The sequence below is a fragment of the Patella vulgata genome, chromosome 2 (assembly GCF_932274485.2).
Source record: "Patella vulgata chromosome 2, xgPatVulg1.2, whole genome shotgun sequence".
Lineage (NCBI taxonomy): Eukaryota > Metazoa > Mollusca > Gastropoda > Patellidae > Patella > Patella vulgata.
Genome location: NC_065880.2, coordinates 85,593,930 through 85,616,049, shown reverse-complemented (window position 1 = coordinate 85,616,049; position 22,120 = coordinate 85,593,930). Strand labels below are relative to the sequence as shown.

Genomic DNA, 22,120 nt, shown 5'->3' with positions numbered 1-22,120 from the left:
CCCCGCGTACACATTGGCGTGCACGTAAAAGATCCCTTGACAGTTGGAATTCGATATAAAAGTAGGCCTTGGTGCCGCTGTCCGGGCAAAATTTCCCTCATAGCACACTATATGGCGTATGCCCGCCTTCATTAGCCCAGTTCGGAGCAGAACAGTAGGGCGTAAAACCCTATTTCATTTCATTTTTCCACTTGCCTTTACACACTTCCAATGAATACATTCACCGCGCCCCTTATTTTTTCTATACTCATATCCATCCAGCAAGACTCGCGGCTTACCCCTCTGAGAAACTACGAATTCTACTTCACGAAGTCCCGCCATATACACATAAAACAATGTTATTGTTAATAAATAAATAAACTAATATTTCTACTTTTAAAATTCCCGAATTTGAAAATAAACAAACTATTTGTTATAAAGGCATTCTAATAAGATAACAAAATTTTTGACTGAATGATAGTGAACGTGAAGAATAAATGTGTGTGAAATAGCTTTATTTAACGTCCGCTTCCACCGAAGTGATATCCCAGACAAAGAAAAATAAATGTAGTAGTAGTATCCTGGTGTTTTACGTCTGCTTCCACATAAGTGATATCGCAGACAAGAAATTGGAGAGCCGAAGCTGCTTCCTGTTTTTAGAATATGATTTTGCAATCTTTCCATTTTCGGCCTGAGGCCATGGATTGGGTTTTGTGGGAAAGAAGAATAAATGAAACAATTCATTTTATATAGATAAGCAAGTATTAAACTCAATGTAATCTCCAAAAATTACAAATATTTGTCAAAATAAAAATGTACTCTGAGTTGATATCTTTGCTTTGATGTTAAAAAAACAAGCTATAATATATAAGGAATAAGCTATTTTAACAATAATAATTACCTTAACTAGATCTCTTAATCGGTGGAACAGTTAATTGCTGATTAGTTGAAATGAAATGAAATGGGGTTTAACGTCCTACTGTTCTGCTCCGAACTGGGCTAATGAAGGCGGGCATACGCCATATAGTGTGCTATGAGGGAAATTTTGCCCGGACAGCGGCACCAAGGCCTACTTTTATATCAAATTCCAACTGTCAAGGGATCTTTTACGTGCACGCCAATGTGTACACGGGACCTCGGTTTTTCGTCCCATCCGAACGACTAGACAGCTGTCCTTATCAGTTCCTCCGTCCTGCATCTCTGACAAGGGAGAACCACGCCGGAAAATCTGGATGAACTTTCTCGGCCAATGCAGGGATCGAACACTGCTGATTAGTTGGGGGTCAGGATTTTGGGGGTAATTAAATTTGTAGTCGAAATAGGGTGTAGTCGAAATGGGACGTAGGCGAAATGGGAGTGAAACTTTGCTCTTAAATGAATATACTCTTAACGCGCTTTAAACATCTAGATGCAATAGACTTGGTTTAGAAAATTCAAGGTACATTGAAATGTTGGCAATAAATATCCAATCATAATTTTTAGTTACACACTGTTAACCACCAATGCATGTTTTAATACTGAAAATGAATAGATGCAGTTCGTTTAACTTGAGTGTAGATATCATATATCCATGGTGCATATATGGTATCTTTCGGTTGAATCCTATCATAAAAGTATCTTATTTCATAGCTTTACGTATTTTGTCGACATTAAGGTGTCCTTGTTCTATTATTCCATTTAGTCTATGCATTTTCTTGTTTCACTTGGTTTAAACAGTATTTATTTAACATATAATGACATATTAACAATACATAATAAACTATATGGATTCGGAAACAAGCTATGAGGCTTATATTAATCCGTCTCCAAGATAATAAAACAAAACATGGCATGTCTAAATTGCATGGAAATTATAATACATTGCGCGAAGATAAGTACATGTATAATATTGTGTCATTTTTCTCACCGTGGTATTAGAATGTACATAGTGTGTCCTCATCCTCGGGGCGGGGGCGAGGCGTGGGTTAGGGGGCTGGGGGAGTTTAAGCGTTTAATTCAATTTGATCAGTACTTTATCAATTTAAATCGTTTTGTAGCACTTATATACGAATGAACAATTTCAAAACAGGCCTGATTCTCACAATCATTTACTTTCGGGTTTCCGTCAAGAATTGCTGAAATATTGTGGAAATGGTAGGGGAGATTGTTGATGGTACGGATTCGTTCTTCCTTGTACAATGGACAGAAGAAGAAAAAGTGTTCTGTATTTTCCATGTAGTAGCCACACTTACATGAAGGATTTTCGGAAACATGCATTAGAAATTTATGATAATTTAATGTGCTTTTACCATGTCTAAGTTGTGTATGGACGACATTTACTGAGCGATTATCAAAGTAGAAATATGAGGGGACTTGTTTATCATGTTTGGAAAGATGTTTTTTAAATATTTTAAGTGAAGAGGAATCTTTAACATTGGCAGGTAGATCATTCCAATCGCGAACTGTCAGTGGGACGAAGGAAGATTTATAGGTTTCCGTGTGACACTGGACAGATCTTAGAGAGTTGGTGTCGCGCAGAAAATATGGATTAATGTCAGATATCTTAGGTGGGACAAGAAGACATAAGTTTTGGGGGGCTAGTTTGTTTACTAGTTTGTAAAATATGGTTAACCTATGCCTATATCTTCGTTGTTTCAGAGAAGTGAGTCCTGATTCAGTGTATAGAATTTTGTGGGATGTACCTTTAACCAAACCCGTTATAGTTCTAAGGGCATCAAGGTGGATATTTTCAAGTTTTTCACTGTCAGTTTTACTACAATTATCATAAATTACATCAACGTAATCAAATACAGGGAGAATGAAGGATTTGTATATAGTCTCTAGTGATTTCCTTGACAATTTATATTTGAAACTTCTAAGAACATCCACAAGTTTACCTACTTTAATAATTATGGAGTTAATATGAATGGTCCACTGTCCTGAGGAATTGAATATTAGCCCAAGGTGTTTGTGGTCAGCTGTATCTATTATGTCGGTATTGTTAAAATTCACATGAAACGAAGAGGGGTTTTTTTACGTGAAAAAGTCATGCTTTCTGTTTTAGTTGGGTTAAAGTTGACTTTCCAATCAATTGACCAAGTAGATATCTTAGAAAGGTCATCATTAAGACTGGATTGACATAAAACGGGGTCCTCAATAATGACATACAAGGACGTATCGTCCGCAAACAATCTAATATGGGAGTTTATGTTCTTGATGACGTCGTTAATGTAAATGAGAAACAATGTTGGGCCTAGGACGGAGCCCTGGGGGACACCTGCTTCCAATGTTTTTATTTTAGATGTTTCGTTTTTAATAACTACAACTTGTTGTCTGTTTGAGAGATAATGCTCTATTAAAAGTAAAAATTTGTTCCTAATTCCTACAGCATATAATTTGTTTAGTAAACCTTTGTGCCACACTCGGTCAAACGCGCGACTTACGTCACAAAATACAGCTTTAATTTCATGTCCTTCATCCATAGCCTTAGCAATGTAATCATTGATTTCAATTAATTGATATATAGTAGAATCCTTTTGTTTAAAGCCCGATTGAAAAGGGGAAATAGTTTCGTTTTCCACTAAAAAATTATGTAAGTATTTATGAAGACATTTTTCAAAAACTTTGCCTAGACAACTAAGAAGTGAAATTGGCCTATAATTGCACACGTCGTGTATATCACCTTTCTTATAAACGGGAACAACATTGGCAAGCTTCCAAATATCTGGAAAAGTACCGAATTGGAATAATATATTAAACAGAATAGATAGGGGTTTAGATAAGGTTTTAAAACATGATTTGAGTATACGATTGTTCACATGATCGGGGCCTGTAGCCTTGTTAATATTTAAGGATAATAAAATGTTACTAACTTCTTCAATGGAAAAACTTGGATCTTCGATAAATACGTCATGGGGTATTACATTTGGGGGGTCGTCAAGAGGGTTTTCTATTTGGCTCTGGTTAGCGAAAAACGTATTAAGAGCATTTGCTTTCTCGCGATTTCCGAAAAATATATTATTGTCTATTTTTAGAGGGGGGAGTTCTTTTTTAGTATGCCCTGATTTAACTGTGTTTGATTTTACTAAATTCCACCATTTCCGATCATTTAATTTATTAGAACTAATCTTATCGTCAATTTTATTAAAATATTCTAATTTACATTTCCTGATTTCACTCACAACGTGGTTACGAAATTGTCTAAATTCGAACCATGAAGATGGGGTATTATCTGTTTTAGCTTTCCTGTGAATACGAGTACGTTTTCTTATTAGACGACGGATATAGCCATTCATCCATGGGGTATCATGACTTCTTATTGTAACATTTTTTGAGGGGATATGGCCTTTTATTCCATCAATAATAATTTCAGAGATGACAGTGGCGATAGTGGTAGGCTGGATTGGATTCTGCAAATAGTAATCCCAATCCGTGTTCCCAAAATATTCATCCAGATGTCTTAAACTCTGTGTATCGCAATTCCAAATTGGACGAGTGAACGTTTCTTTCTGTGGTTTGGATATATTTACAGTAATTTTGATTGGGCAGTGGTCGCTTATTCCTGCTTCCAAGACTTCACAAGATCGAATAAAATCGGGACAATTTACAAAACACAAATCAAGGATTGTACTAGAGTATTCTGTAATTCGCGTAGGTTCTGTTACCAGCTGAACCAAGTTAAAGCGATCAGATATCTCGTTTAGTTTCCGAGTATGTGGGGAAAAGTAGTTACAGTTGAAATCTCCTAGAATGAGGAGTGGCTTGTTGTCGTCCTTAGCTTGTGAGATGCTATTTTCAAGTTCATTCCAATATTCTACATTTAATGATGGTTTCCTGTAGAAGGTGCCAACTAGAAAGGTTTTGTTTAGGGCATGGATTTCTATCCAAACTGCTTCAAGGCCGTTTACATCAAGATCCCTACGATGTTTGTAGTATAGATTTTCACGAACGTAGATGCCTACTCCGCCACCTTGTCCACCAGATCTGTTAACAAGAATGGGTTCATGAAAATTACTTAACCGTAATATGTCAGTTTTAATCGAGTCATTTATCCACGTTTCAGACAAAGTAATAATATCAACGTCGGGGAAATCGGTGGACAGTAGGTCTAGTTTATTTTGCAGGCTTCTAATGTTTAAGTGAATTATATTGAGTTTGTTCGGACCAGGGTTGGGATGAATATCACCAGAAATTAATAGGAGCAAACTAGCAACGATTAGTGTGTGGTATTTAACAGGCAACAAGCTTAATTTGGAATCTTGATTAAAGAAGTTGGGCAAATGATATAATGATGGAGAGGACAACAAGGATAGTGGGCACGATGATAACGACAAAACTAAGACGGAAGACAGTGGGGATGACGACACGTGGTACGATTCAAGGTGAACATGTTTTAAACAACAAATATAAAAAGGTGAAAACAACGTATGTACATAAGAGACATAGAATAATCTCTCTAGTGGGAATATATATACATATATGCGAATGAACTGTGAACATATATACATATAAGCAAGGCAAGGGAGAAACATTTGACCAAGATCAAATCAAGAATGGCTGAGAATGGGTAAACTTAAACTTCTACTGGGCCTTCTATTAATTATAAATTTGGAAATCGTCAATCATATTAATAGTTTTAGTATCATTAATCATGATATGCTTTCTAATATAAAGTTATAGAATCATAAATATACATAGGTATACGCTTATTATATAAATATAAAGTCACAAAATTGGATAATTTTAATTACTAAAATAAATCTCCTAATAATAAACTAGAATGTTTCATCTTTCATGTAACTTTGGAACAATAATATCTCTAAATTACTCCCTGGACTAGAATGTATAAACTTTCTTTTTAATTTTGAAACAATCTATCATACCAATGCATGGCTGAAATTTTACTAAAATTTATTATGAAATAATCCCTCATATCACAGATACCAAAGGATACGTTTCTTTTAATTTAGATAAAATCAATCATATCACTAATTTAATCATCTCAAAGGCTAACTCCATATATTTGAATACATAAACTTCCTCATAATTATGATATAATAAATCATATGCTTCAATAACTTCATATACTAGATCATTTAAACCTTATTTTAAAAATCATATCAATGAAAGACTCCGTACTTGTTAGTATAAGTTGGCCAAGAACCGTTATATATATGTGTTTGCGTGATGAGTCTGTAGCTGTACTATGTAAACAGCATACCTGCTGCACTATTAAAATTTAATCTTAGTAGAATGTTAAAGAGAGCACGTGTGGCTTTATCATTGTTGAATAATGTTATGATTGGCACAACTACCTATTAAAAGGTTATCCAATTTAAGCTAATAATAATAATAATAATATGCATTAATATACATTTTGGTAATGAGTTTTCATACACTAAAGTGTACTACTTCCTCTAATTTGATGTAATCTATCATATCAACAATGATTCTATATACATGTACTAGAATATATGAGCCTCCTTTTAATTGTGAAATAATCAATCATATCTATGTAAGACTCCATGTGCGAGAGTATAATATTTCTTTTGTGTTTTTAAATCATCAATGGAAGATTCCATACTCTATAGTGTATAAATTTCCTTTTAATTGTTGATGGATAACTCTATATGCTAGAATGTATAAACACCCGTTTAATTATGAAATAATTAACCATATCAATTAGTTAATCAATCATTACTGGAATATATAAAATTTCGGTCAATATTGAAATAATCAGTGATATCAATGAATGACTGCTTATCCTAGAATATCAATGAATGACTGTATATCCTAGAATGTTTCAACTTTCTTGTAACTTGAAATAATTATATCTCTAAATGACTCAATAGACTAGAATATATAAACTTTTCTTTAATTTTGTAACATTCCATTATATCAATGAATAATTTCATATATACTAAAATGTAAGAAGACTCTTTTAATTATGAAATAATCAATCATATCACTGATACAATCATATTAATAGCTGACTCCATGTTTGAATTTAACAGAAAAGTGCATATACAGCTTTTAGAAGTAGCAAAGATAAGCTTCTTGATTTTTATGGATTGGCTTAATTTTAAGAGAGCTCAAATGCTACTACCTCAGAATAAAGCTGTCAATTATTACTTACGGGTTTATATTATTAGATGAATATGATACAACCAAATATGGTTTTAATAAAATGTTTGTAAACGTCAACAATTATTATAATATTCCACGTTATATTTATTCAAATACTTTATAAGTTTAATTTTGTAAGACTGTAATCGGCCAGACGTATTTGTTAGTATAAGTGGGCCACGAACCGTTATATATATGCGTTTGCGTGATGAGTCTGTGGCTGTACTATGTAAACAACATACCTGCTGCTCTATTTAATCTTAGTAGAATGTTAAAAAAAGGATGTGTGGCTTTGTCATTTTTAAATAATTTTATGATTGACACACCTGCCTATTTAAAGGTTATCCAATTTAAGCTAATAATAATAATAATAATATGCATTAATTTACATTTTGGTAAGTAAGATTTAAAGTTCCATTGTCGAGATATTTAAGTAAGAATCTTCACCTGTCGGTGGATCTGTAGTAGCATCGCCTACTTTGGTAATTCTCATTCTTATCTTTGTTGCCTCACAGACTACCTCAAACTCGTTTATATTTCTCACTAATTTTGTTGATCCATCTCGGGTTTTTATATAGATGATCCCATCCCTACACCATGTTTGGGAGATTTTCTTTTCCTTCAATAATTGGCGGGCTTTAAAAGCAAGGGTAGATCTTAGTTTTGTTAGATCATCATTAATAAAAATCTTATTCCTTTTCATCACAACAGGTACGAGAGACAAATCGTGTGCAACAGCACCGCTTGTTTCCTGGGTCTTCAACGATGTTTCTTTACTTGGGTCATTATTAACATTATTGACACCTGTATTTGTTTTGCGGGGTCGTATATTTTTTAGCCTTTTGGCGTTTTCCATGAAAGCTTGTTTGGTATAGTAGCCCTTGAATCTCACTATGATGGACTAAAACTTGACTAAAAACAAAACATTTTGTAGGGATGTAGGCTTTTATAGATTGAACAAAGAGCTGATAAATGTTGAGATGTGTGGAACATGCTCGAGGCGATTTGTAACAAATCTCAGCACGATATACTCTTCAAAAACAGCAGGGGATATTAAAATGCAAATACCTATGCAGGTTGTAATATGATAAATAGTCATGGACACTAGACATGCTTTGAGAGTATGTTCACAGATGAAGAACTTATCGTCCCAACAGAAGCACTGAGCGGCACATGCGACACGCAATAGCGCCATACACGTGGGTTCATTGTCAAATGTGACACTTCAAGGAAGGGTTGATGAAAACTGCCGCGTGCTGGTTTATCTATCCATGTTTGCTTTCCTATCGGTTCTTGGATAAGATTTACTGTTTGGAGTATCTTTGCTTTAGTGTGTTAAGTTTAATTTGATCGGGAGATGTGTTCGTCGACGTCAACGTCAACCGACAACACTGCAAGAATTAGCCGTCGCACTGCAAGATGAGTGGGTTAGATTGCCCCAAATCGTGACTGGACGATTGATTAGTAGCATGCCACGACGAATTCCTGAATGTCTGAGGATTGGTGGAGCAATTACTCATTATTAAGACACAAATCAAAAACGTTCATTTTCACTTTTGACGGTGTATCTATTTGCGAGTGTAATGGGACCGCCAGATAAGCAGCCCATATGAAATGTTTATATTCATGTGTAGGGAATTGGCCTGTAATTAACATACACTGGTTACCTCTAATAAAAACAGCAGTGCATTTCCGCAGTTTTGTATTGTTTCTGAATATCCCCTACTTTTTTTGAAGAGTATATATTTGATACTAGTTGATCATCAGAACAACATGATTATTTCACTGGAAATGGCACGCAAATACTCATGGGCGGGGAGAGATAACGTCTTACCCCAAACAAATTGCAAAAGACACCAGGAAGTTTCGTAGAGCGATATCTCGTCTCACATGTCACTGATGAAACATATACCCGAAACACATGTTACGCTAGACACCTTTTATTTAAAGGAGCTAAATCGCTAATATTTGGGACCTAGAAATTGACACAAATGGACCGCAACGCATACAATAATGTAATATGAATGTATATAAATTGATTTACATTCAAACGTTTCTGTTTTTACTCTAATTTCAAAGCAGTTAGGTTCGGCGAAATACGCCAGTATTCTCAATCGAATTTCAATCTCTAGCGTCTGGTTATTACAGTCTACGCCGATATTATTTATTGTGCTTGCTCTCCAGATAAGAATATATCGTCACCGTTTGACATGACTTATGGAATATGCCTAGCCTCGTTTTTCGAGTCCCTTATTACAAATAGCGCTAAAACACATTATGGTACACGATTAGTGTACCAATTGTAAAATGTTTATTTTGTCTTAAATGTTGGATATCAGAAGGTCATCTCTTCCAGGTAAGATCCCAAGATCAATGTTGATTTTAAACCGACAAATAATTCGTGTTTTCAATGTCGAAGATTTTGGATGATATTGAGTTAGAGACTTAGCTACTTTAAACCTAGTCAAAGTGCAGAATTTATGCAGAAAATATTTAACAAGGATTAAATGTACTCGGATAGTTTGGATTATGAGGAAGATACAAATGATACACGTCAGTGAATGTGCCAACAATGCCTGCGCAAACACCCGTGGGCTGTGAACTTTTTTAACAGTTGGTCAGTGTGGCGGAATAATAAACACGTTAGTGGGCGAAAAATCCTGTGTGCGCTGGAATATATGAGTATATAAGAGCTTATTTTGTGGATGTCTAGATTCGTCTTGGAAGTAAGCAAAAATAAATGATGAATATTGCCCACCGAATTCCGCATTTAGTTATGGGAATAGTTTCACATTTACGGGTTACAAATAGAACTGATGTGAAAAAACTACACAATCCATAATTTGAGTTTCAAACAAGTTCTTGATGGTCAGTTGAAGAAACTAAGAAACAAAGCTCGTCGTCCGAATCGTTTGACAACATTGTACAATAGTGAGGTTCCGCAGGCAGTACGAACTACCAAAGCCGTATTAATATAGATAAAGTTGCGAATACTGTGAAGTCAGAAATTTCATATGACGTCATGAAAATATGACGTCAAGTGTACAAAGACGCCATCTTGGGTCCCAAGTATGTGTACCTACTCACTTTCTATTTTATGTCCTATCATACTGTTGTGTCGAAGTTGACTGCCAATGACAGGGGTGTAGATGGATATCTCATAGAATTCCGCGGAAAATTCCATTATTTTTTGGTCTGGAGCCATTCCGGATTGGGTCATCAATCATTAATTGTATCATCAATTTTTCGAAAATAGAAATTTCTTTAAATGGACTAGATAAAACATTTAAAATCAGTGTAACTTAAAATCAGTGTAATTTAAAGGAGCTAAATCGCTAATATTTGGGACCTAGAAATTGACATAAATGGGTCGCAGCGCATATAATAATGTAATATGAATGTATATAAATTGATTTACGTTCAATCGTTTCCGTTTTTACTCTAATTTCAAGTCAGTTATGTTCGGCGAAATAATCCAGAGGTCTCAATCGAATGGCAGTCACTAGCATCTGGTTATTCCAGTCTATACCGATAGTATTTATTGCGCATGCTCTTCAGATAAGAATATGTCGTCACCGTTTGACAAGACTTGTGGAATATGTCTAACCTCGTTCTTCGAGTCAGTTGCTACAATTTGCGCTGAAATGCATTATGGTACACGATTCGTGTACCAATCGTAAAATGTTTATTTTGTCTTAAATATTGGATATCAGAAGCCCATCTTTTTCCGGTAAGATCACAACACCAATGTTGATTAAAATTGACAAATAATTCGTGTTTTCATTGTCGAAGGTTTTTTGAAAAATTATTTTTATATAAAATTTCCTCTATTTTTTTTAATTAAATTCTATCCAATATATCATTTCCTTGTGGTTGATGTGTTTTGTGACAAAGATTATATTATATGGGACAAAAATATTACAGGTAGAAATAGACCACCAGCTCAAAATTACCTGGTTACATCTAGTATTATTTATATCAAAAATATTAACCAGGTATCAATAAATGAAATGGGTTTAACGTCGTATTCAGGTATCAATACCCAATCACTTTAAATTTAAGGTTCAAACGTCGACCTTAATTTGAACCATAAATTGTTCATACATAGAAAGGGAGAGAGAGAGTAATGGGGTTTAACGTCCACTCGAAACAAACTAGGTCATTTCGGGACTAACATATGGTTCAATTTTATTTCAATAATTCTTTTGCGCGTAGGGGTGTTTAGCAGTGGGACGAAACCGAAGGACACAGAGAAAATTCATGAGGTTAGACAGGCGCCCCTACTCCTTGTCACGTACAACCGGGAAACCGAAACCACGCCAGTTTTTCATACATAGAAAAACATCCCATAAAAATATCCAAATGGGTTTAAGTTTGCCTTCAAAAATATTAGTTTGTAGAGAATAAACACTATTTTCTTTTAAAAATACGAAACACAAATCTCCTCGGTAACGGACAAACAACATCAATATCAATTGTATAAATATTACATGGCTTACCTCAAGTATTTCTTAAATCAGCTACATTTAAATATTCCAAATCAATCCGTAAAAAATAGTTTAATTTAATTTATTCCGATATCTTACTGAATGCGGGTTAAATCACCATTTTCTTGGTGACGACTGAATAAGCGTGTGTAGTCGGCGAAGGTAGAGATCTACTTGTAGTTTGGTATTACTTGAGCGTGACCTCCTATGGAAAACCAAATAGCTCTTTATTCGGCGTTCTTAATTATTGGTTCTTAATTCATAGTCCGTAATTCTTATGTACAATAGACAGATTTATCTCTTGCATAATGTATGTTTAAATAGTTTAGAGTTCTTTATATGCACCGTAGTTTAAATGTCTTGTCCAGTCAAACAAAATAATAGCAAACCTACCTTAAAATAAATGATTAATTGTGCTATGAATAAAATAAAACCAAGTACGAACAATCCAAACCATAAGACAGAATTCGAAGTCCTAAAAAACGTTGTAGGCAAAATAGTGTATTCAAGCAAAATAGTGTAATCAGCAAATGGACTGCTCCTCGTGTACAACTGATTATATATATGTTTAAAGTTTGAAACACCAAAAGAGAGTGAATTTAATGACCAGGGTCAACAAACCAGGGCCCAGTTCCTAGAAAATTCTTAAAGTAAACTTACATTATGCAAGAGCTAAATCTGCATATTGCAGGTCTTTCTTTAGGTCTGAAATGTTATATAAGCTATTAATTAGACATTTATTAACAAAATGAGACCATAATCGACTCTCGATGGCATCGGATACTCGAGATTTGAACTAGATTAAAACGGTTCGCCATTTAAAAATTTAATTTAAAAATGGGAAAACGGGCTAAGTCCCGATTATACCAGTGCGCGGGTTGTCAGTGTGCGCGCATCTTGTCAAAACAACAAACAATGATAACTTGGCTCAAAATGAAGTAATTTGAATGAAATTTTCAATATTTTCTTTTTTTTATCATCTATTTTTGAATTATTATAGCAAAAATTACCAACTCATTATTAAACTCTTAACTAATGTACCTTAAGCAAAAAGTCATTCTTCACTTTTTCTTACGTAAGAAACTTTATAAAATACAGTCTCTAGAAAATTCTCAAGACCATTCTTACATAAGCACAAGTCAAGAATGAGTCAAAGCACATCGTGACTGGTAAATTGAGACTACGATGCTCTATAACGTCATAAAAACAACTTTGGTATGCGAATTATAAATAGATCAATGACATTAACTTCCAGGCAAATGGTCGATTCAGTATGGCATGACCCCTACTCACATATTAAATGTGCCGCAAGCTAAAAAAAAAAACAACAAAAAACGCAAGCACATGCAAACAGAGGGAATAATTGTGAGGGCGCCTGATCTTGTAGCCCGTGTTTGTGTTGTTTACTATTGGCAAATAAATAAAATGGTTTCAGGGTAGAAAGACGCGAAATTTTCTAATTATAGCATTCTTCTCGAGATTCTAAAGGATTTTCTCTGTTTTTTAATTGTCTCTTTGGTATCAAAAGATGTAGGATTACTGGGAAATGCCGTCGAATATCTTTACGGCCAGCCATCTTGTTTGACGAAGAAACAGACTTAAGGTTTCCTGCCACAGGAAAGACCCCTGCGCGTGCGCTAAGATAATGAAAATTAAAAAAAGACAACTTGTCTGTGATATCACCTTCGGTGGGAGCGGACGTTAAACACTAAGAACAACAACATGGGAATAAAAGATTATCTGGATACAAAGGACAAGGGAAACTGGCTAAAATATTTAAAGAGAATATCCTGCTACATAAGCAACACGAAAGTAAAACATCCGCTTTGTTTGTTTAGAAAACACTCGTACAGCTTTCTTAGTTTTTATTCATTATGGTGAGCGAATTGGTATTTCAAATGACACGCCTGTTACATAAAAGATAGTTTGCCAGACAACGAAACATACACCCACAGTCGCCCGTGCAGTCAACAAGGGTTGTCGCATATTTTTCATTTACCATTAATGAAAACATTGATAATACACTAAAATCGGATTCTGAGTCATTAAGTAATTATAAGAAATCATTATAATTTGTTTGGCTTCTAACGTTTAGTATACAAAACATTTTATATCAAGGGCCATAACTCTGGAAGCAATCAAATGTTAATTTTAGCCTCTAGAGCTTCCACAAATTTTTTCAAAATGACCAAGGGCCATAACTCTGGCACCAGTAATCAATAGGCTTCTTTGTCTCATGGCCGTAACACTGTGTATAAATTTAAATTCAATCGGATATTAACTTTAGCCTCTAAAGCGTCAACAGGATCTTTCCAAAGTGGTCAAGTGCCATAACTCTGGCAGTAATAATCGGAAATTGTTGAAAATCAATCGGCTTCTTTACCTCATGAACTTAAACACTGTGAATAAATCGGATATTAACTTCAGCCCCTAGAGCGCCCACGAGCAATTGTGGACGCCAGAACGACGGACCGACGGACGGGGGCGACGGCAATATACGACCACATTTCAGTGTGGGTGTATAAGAACTGATTAAGATTAAACATTATTTAGCAAATTATGAATTAAAGCATGATATCACCACAGATATAGATACCATGATGCACATGTGACTAGTTCCACACATAGGCATACGGGGAAATTTTTGACTGGGGGGGGGGGGCGGTGGTGGTTGGTGCCCAAAAAAATGTAGTTAGGTTCTTAGTATGTTACATAATAATAATAAATTTGCTGTTAAATTGGACACATTCAAGAACGCAATATTTTTTTACACAACTTTTACAAAGTACAATTGTGTGCCCAAATTTTCCCAGCATTTGATGCCCCCCCCCCCCAGATCGTACGCCTATGGTTCCACATCAACGGCTCCCCATTTCACAAAACTAAGTTCTGCACTGCACTAAATAGTTAGATGTTAGCTTTTTGGGTCAAAGGCATGAATAGTTAGATTTTAGCTTTTTGGGTCAAGGTCATGAATATATAGTCTACTTTAGTTTGACAGTCTAATCACTATTAAGAACTAAGAATGACGAATACTGAATAAAGAGCTATTTGGTCTTCCATAGACGTCCTCGATATTGAACATGTAGATATCTAGATCTGTATTTGTTTTTTAAATCCAAATATTCACCAAATTTCAATAGCTTGACGATACAGCTAAAGATAAATTATGTAACTGAAAGCAGTATAAATATTGTCCCTTATAAAGATAACCTGCTAAGGAGCGAAAAGTGTAACACAACTCTACTCTTGAACAAAAAATACGTAAGCTGAAATGTCGTTCTCGTTTTTTTTTTTTTGTTTTTTTTTTTTTTAATGCAGGTTATGGTCTATTTACGATAGTAAACATTTTCCAAAAAATCTTACAAGAAGCGGTAAATACCGACAAAATTCTTACTCCCCTTAAAGGGACAATAACATTCTTGCTGGCTTGACAGCTCCAGTAAATAAATTTTTAATATTAGCCTTATTCTAAGTATTAGATGTTTATGTGTCCTACCTGTTGTGTAAATTATCCATTACATCCTATTTTACTTGTCCAGAGGGTTCGAAAATATTTTTAAATCGAAGTTTCATTTGAAAAGGTTTACGTTAGATGTTTCAAACCCTTATGTTGAATTTTTCAAAATTTTTAAATAAGGTATGTTAAGATGAAATTTGTATCATCAATTAATTGAAATATTCTAAAATAGTACAATTTGTTGACCCGAATAAAGATTGGGACATATTATTCTGTTACAACAAGAGTGGTACAGGGGGCGGTGGTACTTCAAATATTATTTTACAATAACCGGTCCTGGGGGTGGGAGTGGAGGTTGGGGAGTATTACTTCTACTTTTTAATTATCTTTGAATAGGTCATGAATCATCAGGTCATGAATCATGAGCGAGAGAGAGAGAGAGAGAGAGAGAGAGAGAGAGAGAGAGAGAGATGGGGTTCCACTCGACACAAACATATGGTTCAATTTTAGTTCAATAATTCGCTTGCACGTAGGGGTCTTTAGCAGTAGGAGGGAATACCCACGAGGTTGGACAGGCGACCCTACTCCTTGTCACATACAACCGGGTAATCGAAACCACGCCAGCTGACTCATTGACAAACCGTATGAAATAACGCGGATGTGCTAACCATTAGGCCACCCAACCCCCAGTATTAGGCAGACGACCAGAACAAAGCAAACTTGCGATACTATCACATTATCGAGTGATTGTTATCAACTTGGTCAAAATGATACGAAATGAGGTTTAACGTTCACTGTTCTGCTCCAACTGGGCTAATGAAGACGGGCATACGCCATATAGTGTGCTATGAGGGAAATTTTGTTTGGGCAGCGGCACTATGACCTACTCTTATATCGAATCCCAACTGCCAATGTGTAGCCTCGGTTTTTCGTCCCATCCGAAGGACTAGACAACTGTCCTTGTCATGCCCTCCATCCTGCACCACTGACAAGGGGAAACAACGTCGGAAAATCACGACGAACTTTTTTGGCCAATGAAGGGATCGAAGACGCGACCTCCAGACTAGCAAGCCAGGGTCTTGCCCACTTAGCCACCGTGGCTCCCAGGTAGGATTAGGTATTATCAAACAAAACACTGCCAGGGGTGTGCCTCTATTGACTTATACTTACACGCTCAAGGCTGTAAAGATAGAACAGAAAGAGTTTGTGAAATCTCATGTTACATCATATTAGTTTTCGGTAATATCTATAGTCGTTTTTTACTTAAAGGATATTTTAAAGAAGATAGCCATGCAAGAGCTAAATCCGCATATTGTAGGTCTTTCTGTAGGCCTGAAATGTTATATAAACTATTAATTAGACATTTATTAACATGAAAATACCTTAATCAACTCTCGATGCCATCTTATGTGTCGGATTTTCACTGGATTTGAATCAGATCTGCTGCTATACGCTCATTGATTATTAAATCCAAAATTGGATAATCAAGACTATGTTTTTTTTTTATCGTACCGACTTTAGTAATGATGATCAAGGCTAGGTCTAATTTTCAATCGTTGCTATCTTGGTTCAGAGTGGAGCAATTTGACTGCAATTTTCAGCATATTCCCTTTACATTATCTAGTTTCTAACTATTATAGCGAGAACTGCTAGCTCTTTATCTAATCTTCAATAATGTATCTTTAAGTAAAGCTTGTAATATCCCCAAGTCCGTGCCAATTACTGTTTGTCATATGATTTTATGTTTATATCTATTTTATGTTTCTATTTTTGATATCTATGTTCTTTGAAAGCATCTGTGTAAATATTAATATAGTAGGAGGGACATTTTGAAACTTTACTCAATCGATTATCCACTGGCTCGCTTGCCTGGAGGTCGCCGGCATTGGCCGATAATTTTCCGACGTGGTTCCCCTTGTCAGTGATGCAGGGCGGAGGTCCTGGCAAGGACAGCTGTCTAGTCATTCGTATGGGACGAAAAACCGAGATCCCGTGTACACATTGGCGTGCACGTAAAATATCCCTAGGCAGATGGAATTCGATATAAGAATAGGCCATAGTACCGCTGCCCGGGCAACATTTTCCTCATAGCACACTGTATGATGTATACCCGTCTTCATTAGCCCAGTGGGAGCAGAACAGTAAGACGTTAAACCCCCATAACAGTTACGAAATAAGGTGTACCCCCCCCCCCACACACACACACACAAACTATAATATTTCCAGAGATTTCAGAAGGGCTTTTATGCAACAACCACTACGACTAAATCACATTTCAAGGCAATGTATGTTAATTGAATAGATGCATACCATTATTATTATTATTCATGCTTATAAATATATCGTTTAACATGCTATATATATATACCAGAAGAATGCCCGGCTTCGCTCGGGGGTCATAACCCCGAAACCGGAAGTGGTAGACTAACGCCACCTGGCCTATGTTACTCCCCGGTCCGAGCTACCCCTATACCCCAAATTTCAGACTCGGGGCAGACCTAGTGTAGCCGCCAACCCCGAACAGACAGACAAACGACAGTCACAAATATTAGTATAGAAGATGAACGTAAGTGGGTATCAGTATATACTCCTTGTCACGTACAACCGGGGAATCGAAATCAATGAGTACACAGATTCGGATTTAAAGCCACACGTTAATATCTTGTATCGTATGAATATTTATCACCTAACCTTATCAGAAAGTTGTATAAGCAAGTTCTATCTATAGCATTTAGTGAATGATTCAGCATAATAAACGAATTCAATAGCAATATACCTCCACATCCTCTTTAGTCAAGCTACGTTACACTACAATGCACTCATTTCAATGGGCTTATATGGTTCAATTTTATTTCAATAATTCGCCCGCGCGTAGGGGTCTTTAGCAGTGGGAGGAAACCGAATTTAAGTAAAGCAATAGTTAGTTAGATAGTTAGTTATAGTTTATTACCATCATATATATCGAATAATGTGAACGGCGGGCAAAATGAGAATTAAAACTGATACATACTAAATATCATGAAAGTTTTTACCAAATTTAAATATGAATCAAGATGTGTATAATAGCTGTAAATATAGCACAGATACAAGTGATAATGATATCTGATTTGACTTGGGGTTCAAATACATTGATAAATCTGGTTATGATAGAAAACTGATTATTTTAATAGAATGTTGAAAATCCATTTGGCATTCATTTCCTGTGATGCAGAACAAGGATCAAAGAATATTTACATAAAAGCCACATATTTAAATTTGGTAAAAGTTTTCATGATATTTAATATGTATCCGTTTTAATTCTCACTTTGCTCGCTGTTCACATTGTTCGATATATATATAATGTATTATATATGATGGTAATAAACTATAACTAACTAACTATTGCTTTACTTATATTCGGTTTCCTCCCACTGCTAAAGACCCCTACACGTAAGCGAATTATTGAAATAAAATTGAACTGTCTGCAGATTTCTGATATGTTGTCAATGGTATATTCGGGGCCTAGGCCCATTCGAACGACTTGGCAGGTAACCCCATCTTGTCAGGACATCCCACCTTGCCAGGAAACCACACATTGTGCCACTGACAAAGAAGGAGAAGGGGAAACCAGGCTGGAAAAACCCAAGCAACTTTCTCGGCCCCAAGTCGGGATAAAATTGGTGACAAGGACTAAATTCAACAAACCTAAAATGTTTGACAGAAGTCACCTGATTAAAAGTTTAGATTACTTACATGCATCTTTGAAATGGCGTTTTATTTCGAAACGTCTTAGGAATTCCTTGTCGCGATTTGGCCATTATTCCTTTATTGACTACGATAACGATTGACCTAACAGTAAATTCGTTCATAACGTGATGGATGATTCTCTCTTTGTTTTTTTTACACCCAAACGTGAATCCTGTTGTAATTCCATCTTAACACACATTACGATATGTTACAGTTTGTCACGAAAAACGACATGGTGCATCTAAAGTTTCACGAACAGACGGGTTATAAAATTTAATACAGTTGTGTTCTGTAGTGTAGATCATATTCAAACTGTTTCATTTTAGAACGTTGTCGTAATTCCCACCCACTGACATAACATCGTGGTTGTACAAACATCCCGACATAAAAATTGTATTTTTTTAAAAATTAACTAGAAACACGTCGTTACTGCATGAACATTCCACTATTCGAATCCAGACATTTTTTTTTAAATCAACTAGAAAACACATCATTACAGCATGAATATCCCACTATTCTAACATCTCGACATAAAAATTGTATTTTTGAATTAACTAGAAGAATGCATGAACATCCCACTATTCTAACATCCCGACATAAAAATTGTATTTTTTGAATTAACTAGAAACTGCATGAACATCCCACTATTCTAACATCCCGACATAAAAATTGTATTCTTTGAATTAACTAGAAAACACGTCGCTACTGCATGAACATCCCTCTATTCTAACATCCCGACATAAAAATTGTATTTTTTGAATTAACTAGAAACTGCATGAACATCCCACTATTCTAACATCCCGACATAAAAATTGTATTCTTTGAATTAACTAGAAAACACGTCGCTACTGCATGAACATCCCTCTATTCAAACAGATAAAAATTGTATTCTTTGAATAAACTAGTAAACACATCCCACTATTCCGACATAAAAATTGTATTTTTTTTTTTAAATTAACTAGAAAAAACACATCATGGTTGTAAGAACATTCGACTATTCTAAAACATCGAACTGTACGAACATGCCACTATTCTAACCAATGGACAGAGAAATTGTATTCTTGAAATAACTACAAACACGTCGTTACTGTACGAACACTCCACTATTCTAACATTCCGACAGAAAAAAATGTATACTTTGAATTTACTAGAAATCTTTTGGTGGCCGACATAAAAAAAAAATCGTATTCTTTGAATCTGCTGTTGTTCGTACCTCCTTTACGATATTCTAACACACTGACACACAAAAATTGTATATTTTGAATTAACAAAAAGAACCATTTCGTAAGTGTACTTCCTTTACAATATTCCAAAACACCGACAGAAAAATTACAACTGTACATTGCAAATCATAAGAGACATTTTGGCTTTTCACCGTCTGTCACTGCCTATAAAATTTGAGACACACAAAAGAATGAAAATCCAACGGGTGTTTGTTGTTAAATTCAGTCAATATTTGACGAAACACGACAGTTTTGTTTAAATCGACTGTCTAAAATATCAATAAGCGAAACCAAAAATAAACAGCAACATTTTCTATATTCCTCTCAGGCATAAGAGATTCAATGTTTATTCGCTTCATCCATCAGACCATCTGTGCCAGTTTAAACCTGTTCTTTCTCGGTTTTCGTGTCTTGTATATGTGTCAGAACTCACAGACAAAGTTCTAGGACTGTTAAAATGGTTTTAACTCATAATAATAATAATAATAATAACCATGGAACTCTGTAAGTTAAAACTCAGCACTTTTTACGCGTATTTATTTATTTAATGTATTTACATATCCTTGTCGACTTTTTTAACATGTTGACTTAACATTGTTATGTATGGCGGGTTGGATGGCAGAATGGTTAGCGAGTGCGCGTTGTATCATAGGGTCAACTGGCGTGGGTTCAATTCCACGGTCGTACGTGACAAGGAGTACGGTCGCCTGTCCAACCTCGTGTGTTTTCTCCGGGTCCTCCGGTTTCCTCACACTACTAAAGACCCCTACGCGCAAGCGAATAATTGAAATAAAATTGAACCATATGTTAGTCCCGAAATGACCTAGGATGTCTCGAGTGTGGACGTTAAACCCCATCTCTCTCTAAGTGGGTAAGACGCTGGCCCGCTAGCCAGGATATAAACTGATTTACATTCAATCGTTTCTGTTTTTACTGTAATTTCTAATCAGTTAGGTTAGACGACATACGCCAGTATTCTCAATCGAATTTCAATCTCTAGCTTCCGGTTATTCCAGTCTACGCCGATAGTATTTATTGGGCATGCTCCCCAGATAAGAATATAGCTTGTGGAATATGCCTAGCCTCGTTTTTCGAATCCCTTATTACAAATAGCGCTGAGACGCATTATAGTACACGATTCGTGTACCAATTGTAAAATGTTTATTTTGTCTTAAATATTGGATATCAGAAGGCCATCTTTTCCCGGTAAGATCACAACATCAATGTTGATTTAAACCGACAAATAAATCGTGTTTTCAATGTTGAAGATTTTGGATGATATTTAGTTAGAGACTTAGCTATTTTAACACATAGGCAGATAACACATCATCAATAGTGTGAAATACACGTCCTGAAATCATGAGACAATGTGATTCTGTGTCTGATTTTACGTGTCAAATTATGCTATTTAGTCACCACCGTTAGTTGTTCAATATAAATACAAATATCATTATTATTATTATACACAAATAAAACTATCGGCCACATGGTTTCCTTCAGTTCTATGGCAATCAAATATGGAAAGCTTCGCCCACAATTTGGTTTTTACTACTTCGATCCAGTCTATAAAGAAAAAAGGAGAGATACACAGAGAGAGAGAGAGAGAGAGAGACAGCGACAAATGGGGTATAACGTCCTCTCGACACAAACTAGGTCATTTCGGGACTAACAGTAACACATGGTTCGATTTTATTTTAATAATTCGCTTGCGCCTAGGGGTCTTTAGCAGCGGGAGCAAACCGGAGGACCCGGAGAAAACCCACGAGGTTGGACAGGCGACCCTACTCCTTATCACAGACAACCAGGGAATCGAAACCACGCCAGTTTATTCAATGACAGAGATTATGATACAGCGCGCCCGCACTAACCATTCGGCCATCCAACCCTCGCAAAAGAAAAAAAGGACAAAGACCGACCAAGTGAAAGACATCAAACTAATACTATGTACAGATTGAAGGCCATACGCGTGTTGTATCAACTGTGATTAAATGCCTCGGTTTTAACCAAAATGTTCGAAAGATTTAATTTGTTTGATCATTATATTGACCTAACAGGCCTCCTGTATGGTTAACGCATGGTACAGCAAACACGAAATCTTGAAGGGAATATTTAAAATCAAACAGTTCGACTGGCAGACGAAT

The 22,120-nt window shown here is 35.6% G+C and overlaps 1 protein-coding gene across 6 annotated transcripts in view; it reads right to left on the bottom strand.

The window, feature by feature from the left end:
- The window catches only part of LOC126812111 (uncharacterized), a 79,367-nt gene that overhangs the window by 9,966 nt on the left and 47,281 nt on the right, over nt 1-22,120 (bottom strand). The window contains exon 1 of one of the 6 annotated variants that reach the window (XR_008786057.1): nt 11,583-12,343. The exons of 1 other annotated variant lie outside the window; for it this stretch is intronic. Coding sequence is in view for 2 of the 5 variants with exons in the window: in XM_056098811.1 (XP_055954786.1) it covers nt 18,763-18,878 (116 nt within the window). In the remaining 3 variants the exon portion in view is untranslated. Of the gene's footprint in view, nt 1-7,530; nt 7,550-11,582; nt 12,344-12,611; nt 12,636-18,762; nt 20,347-22,120 lie in introns of those variants that run through there. 4 more of the 6 variants (XM_056098811.1, XM_050538360.1, XM_056098812.1 and 1 more) reach the window with 4 other exon arrangements.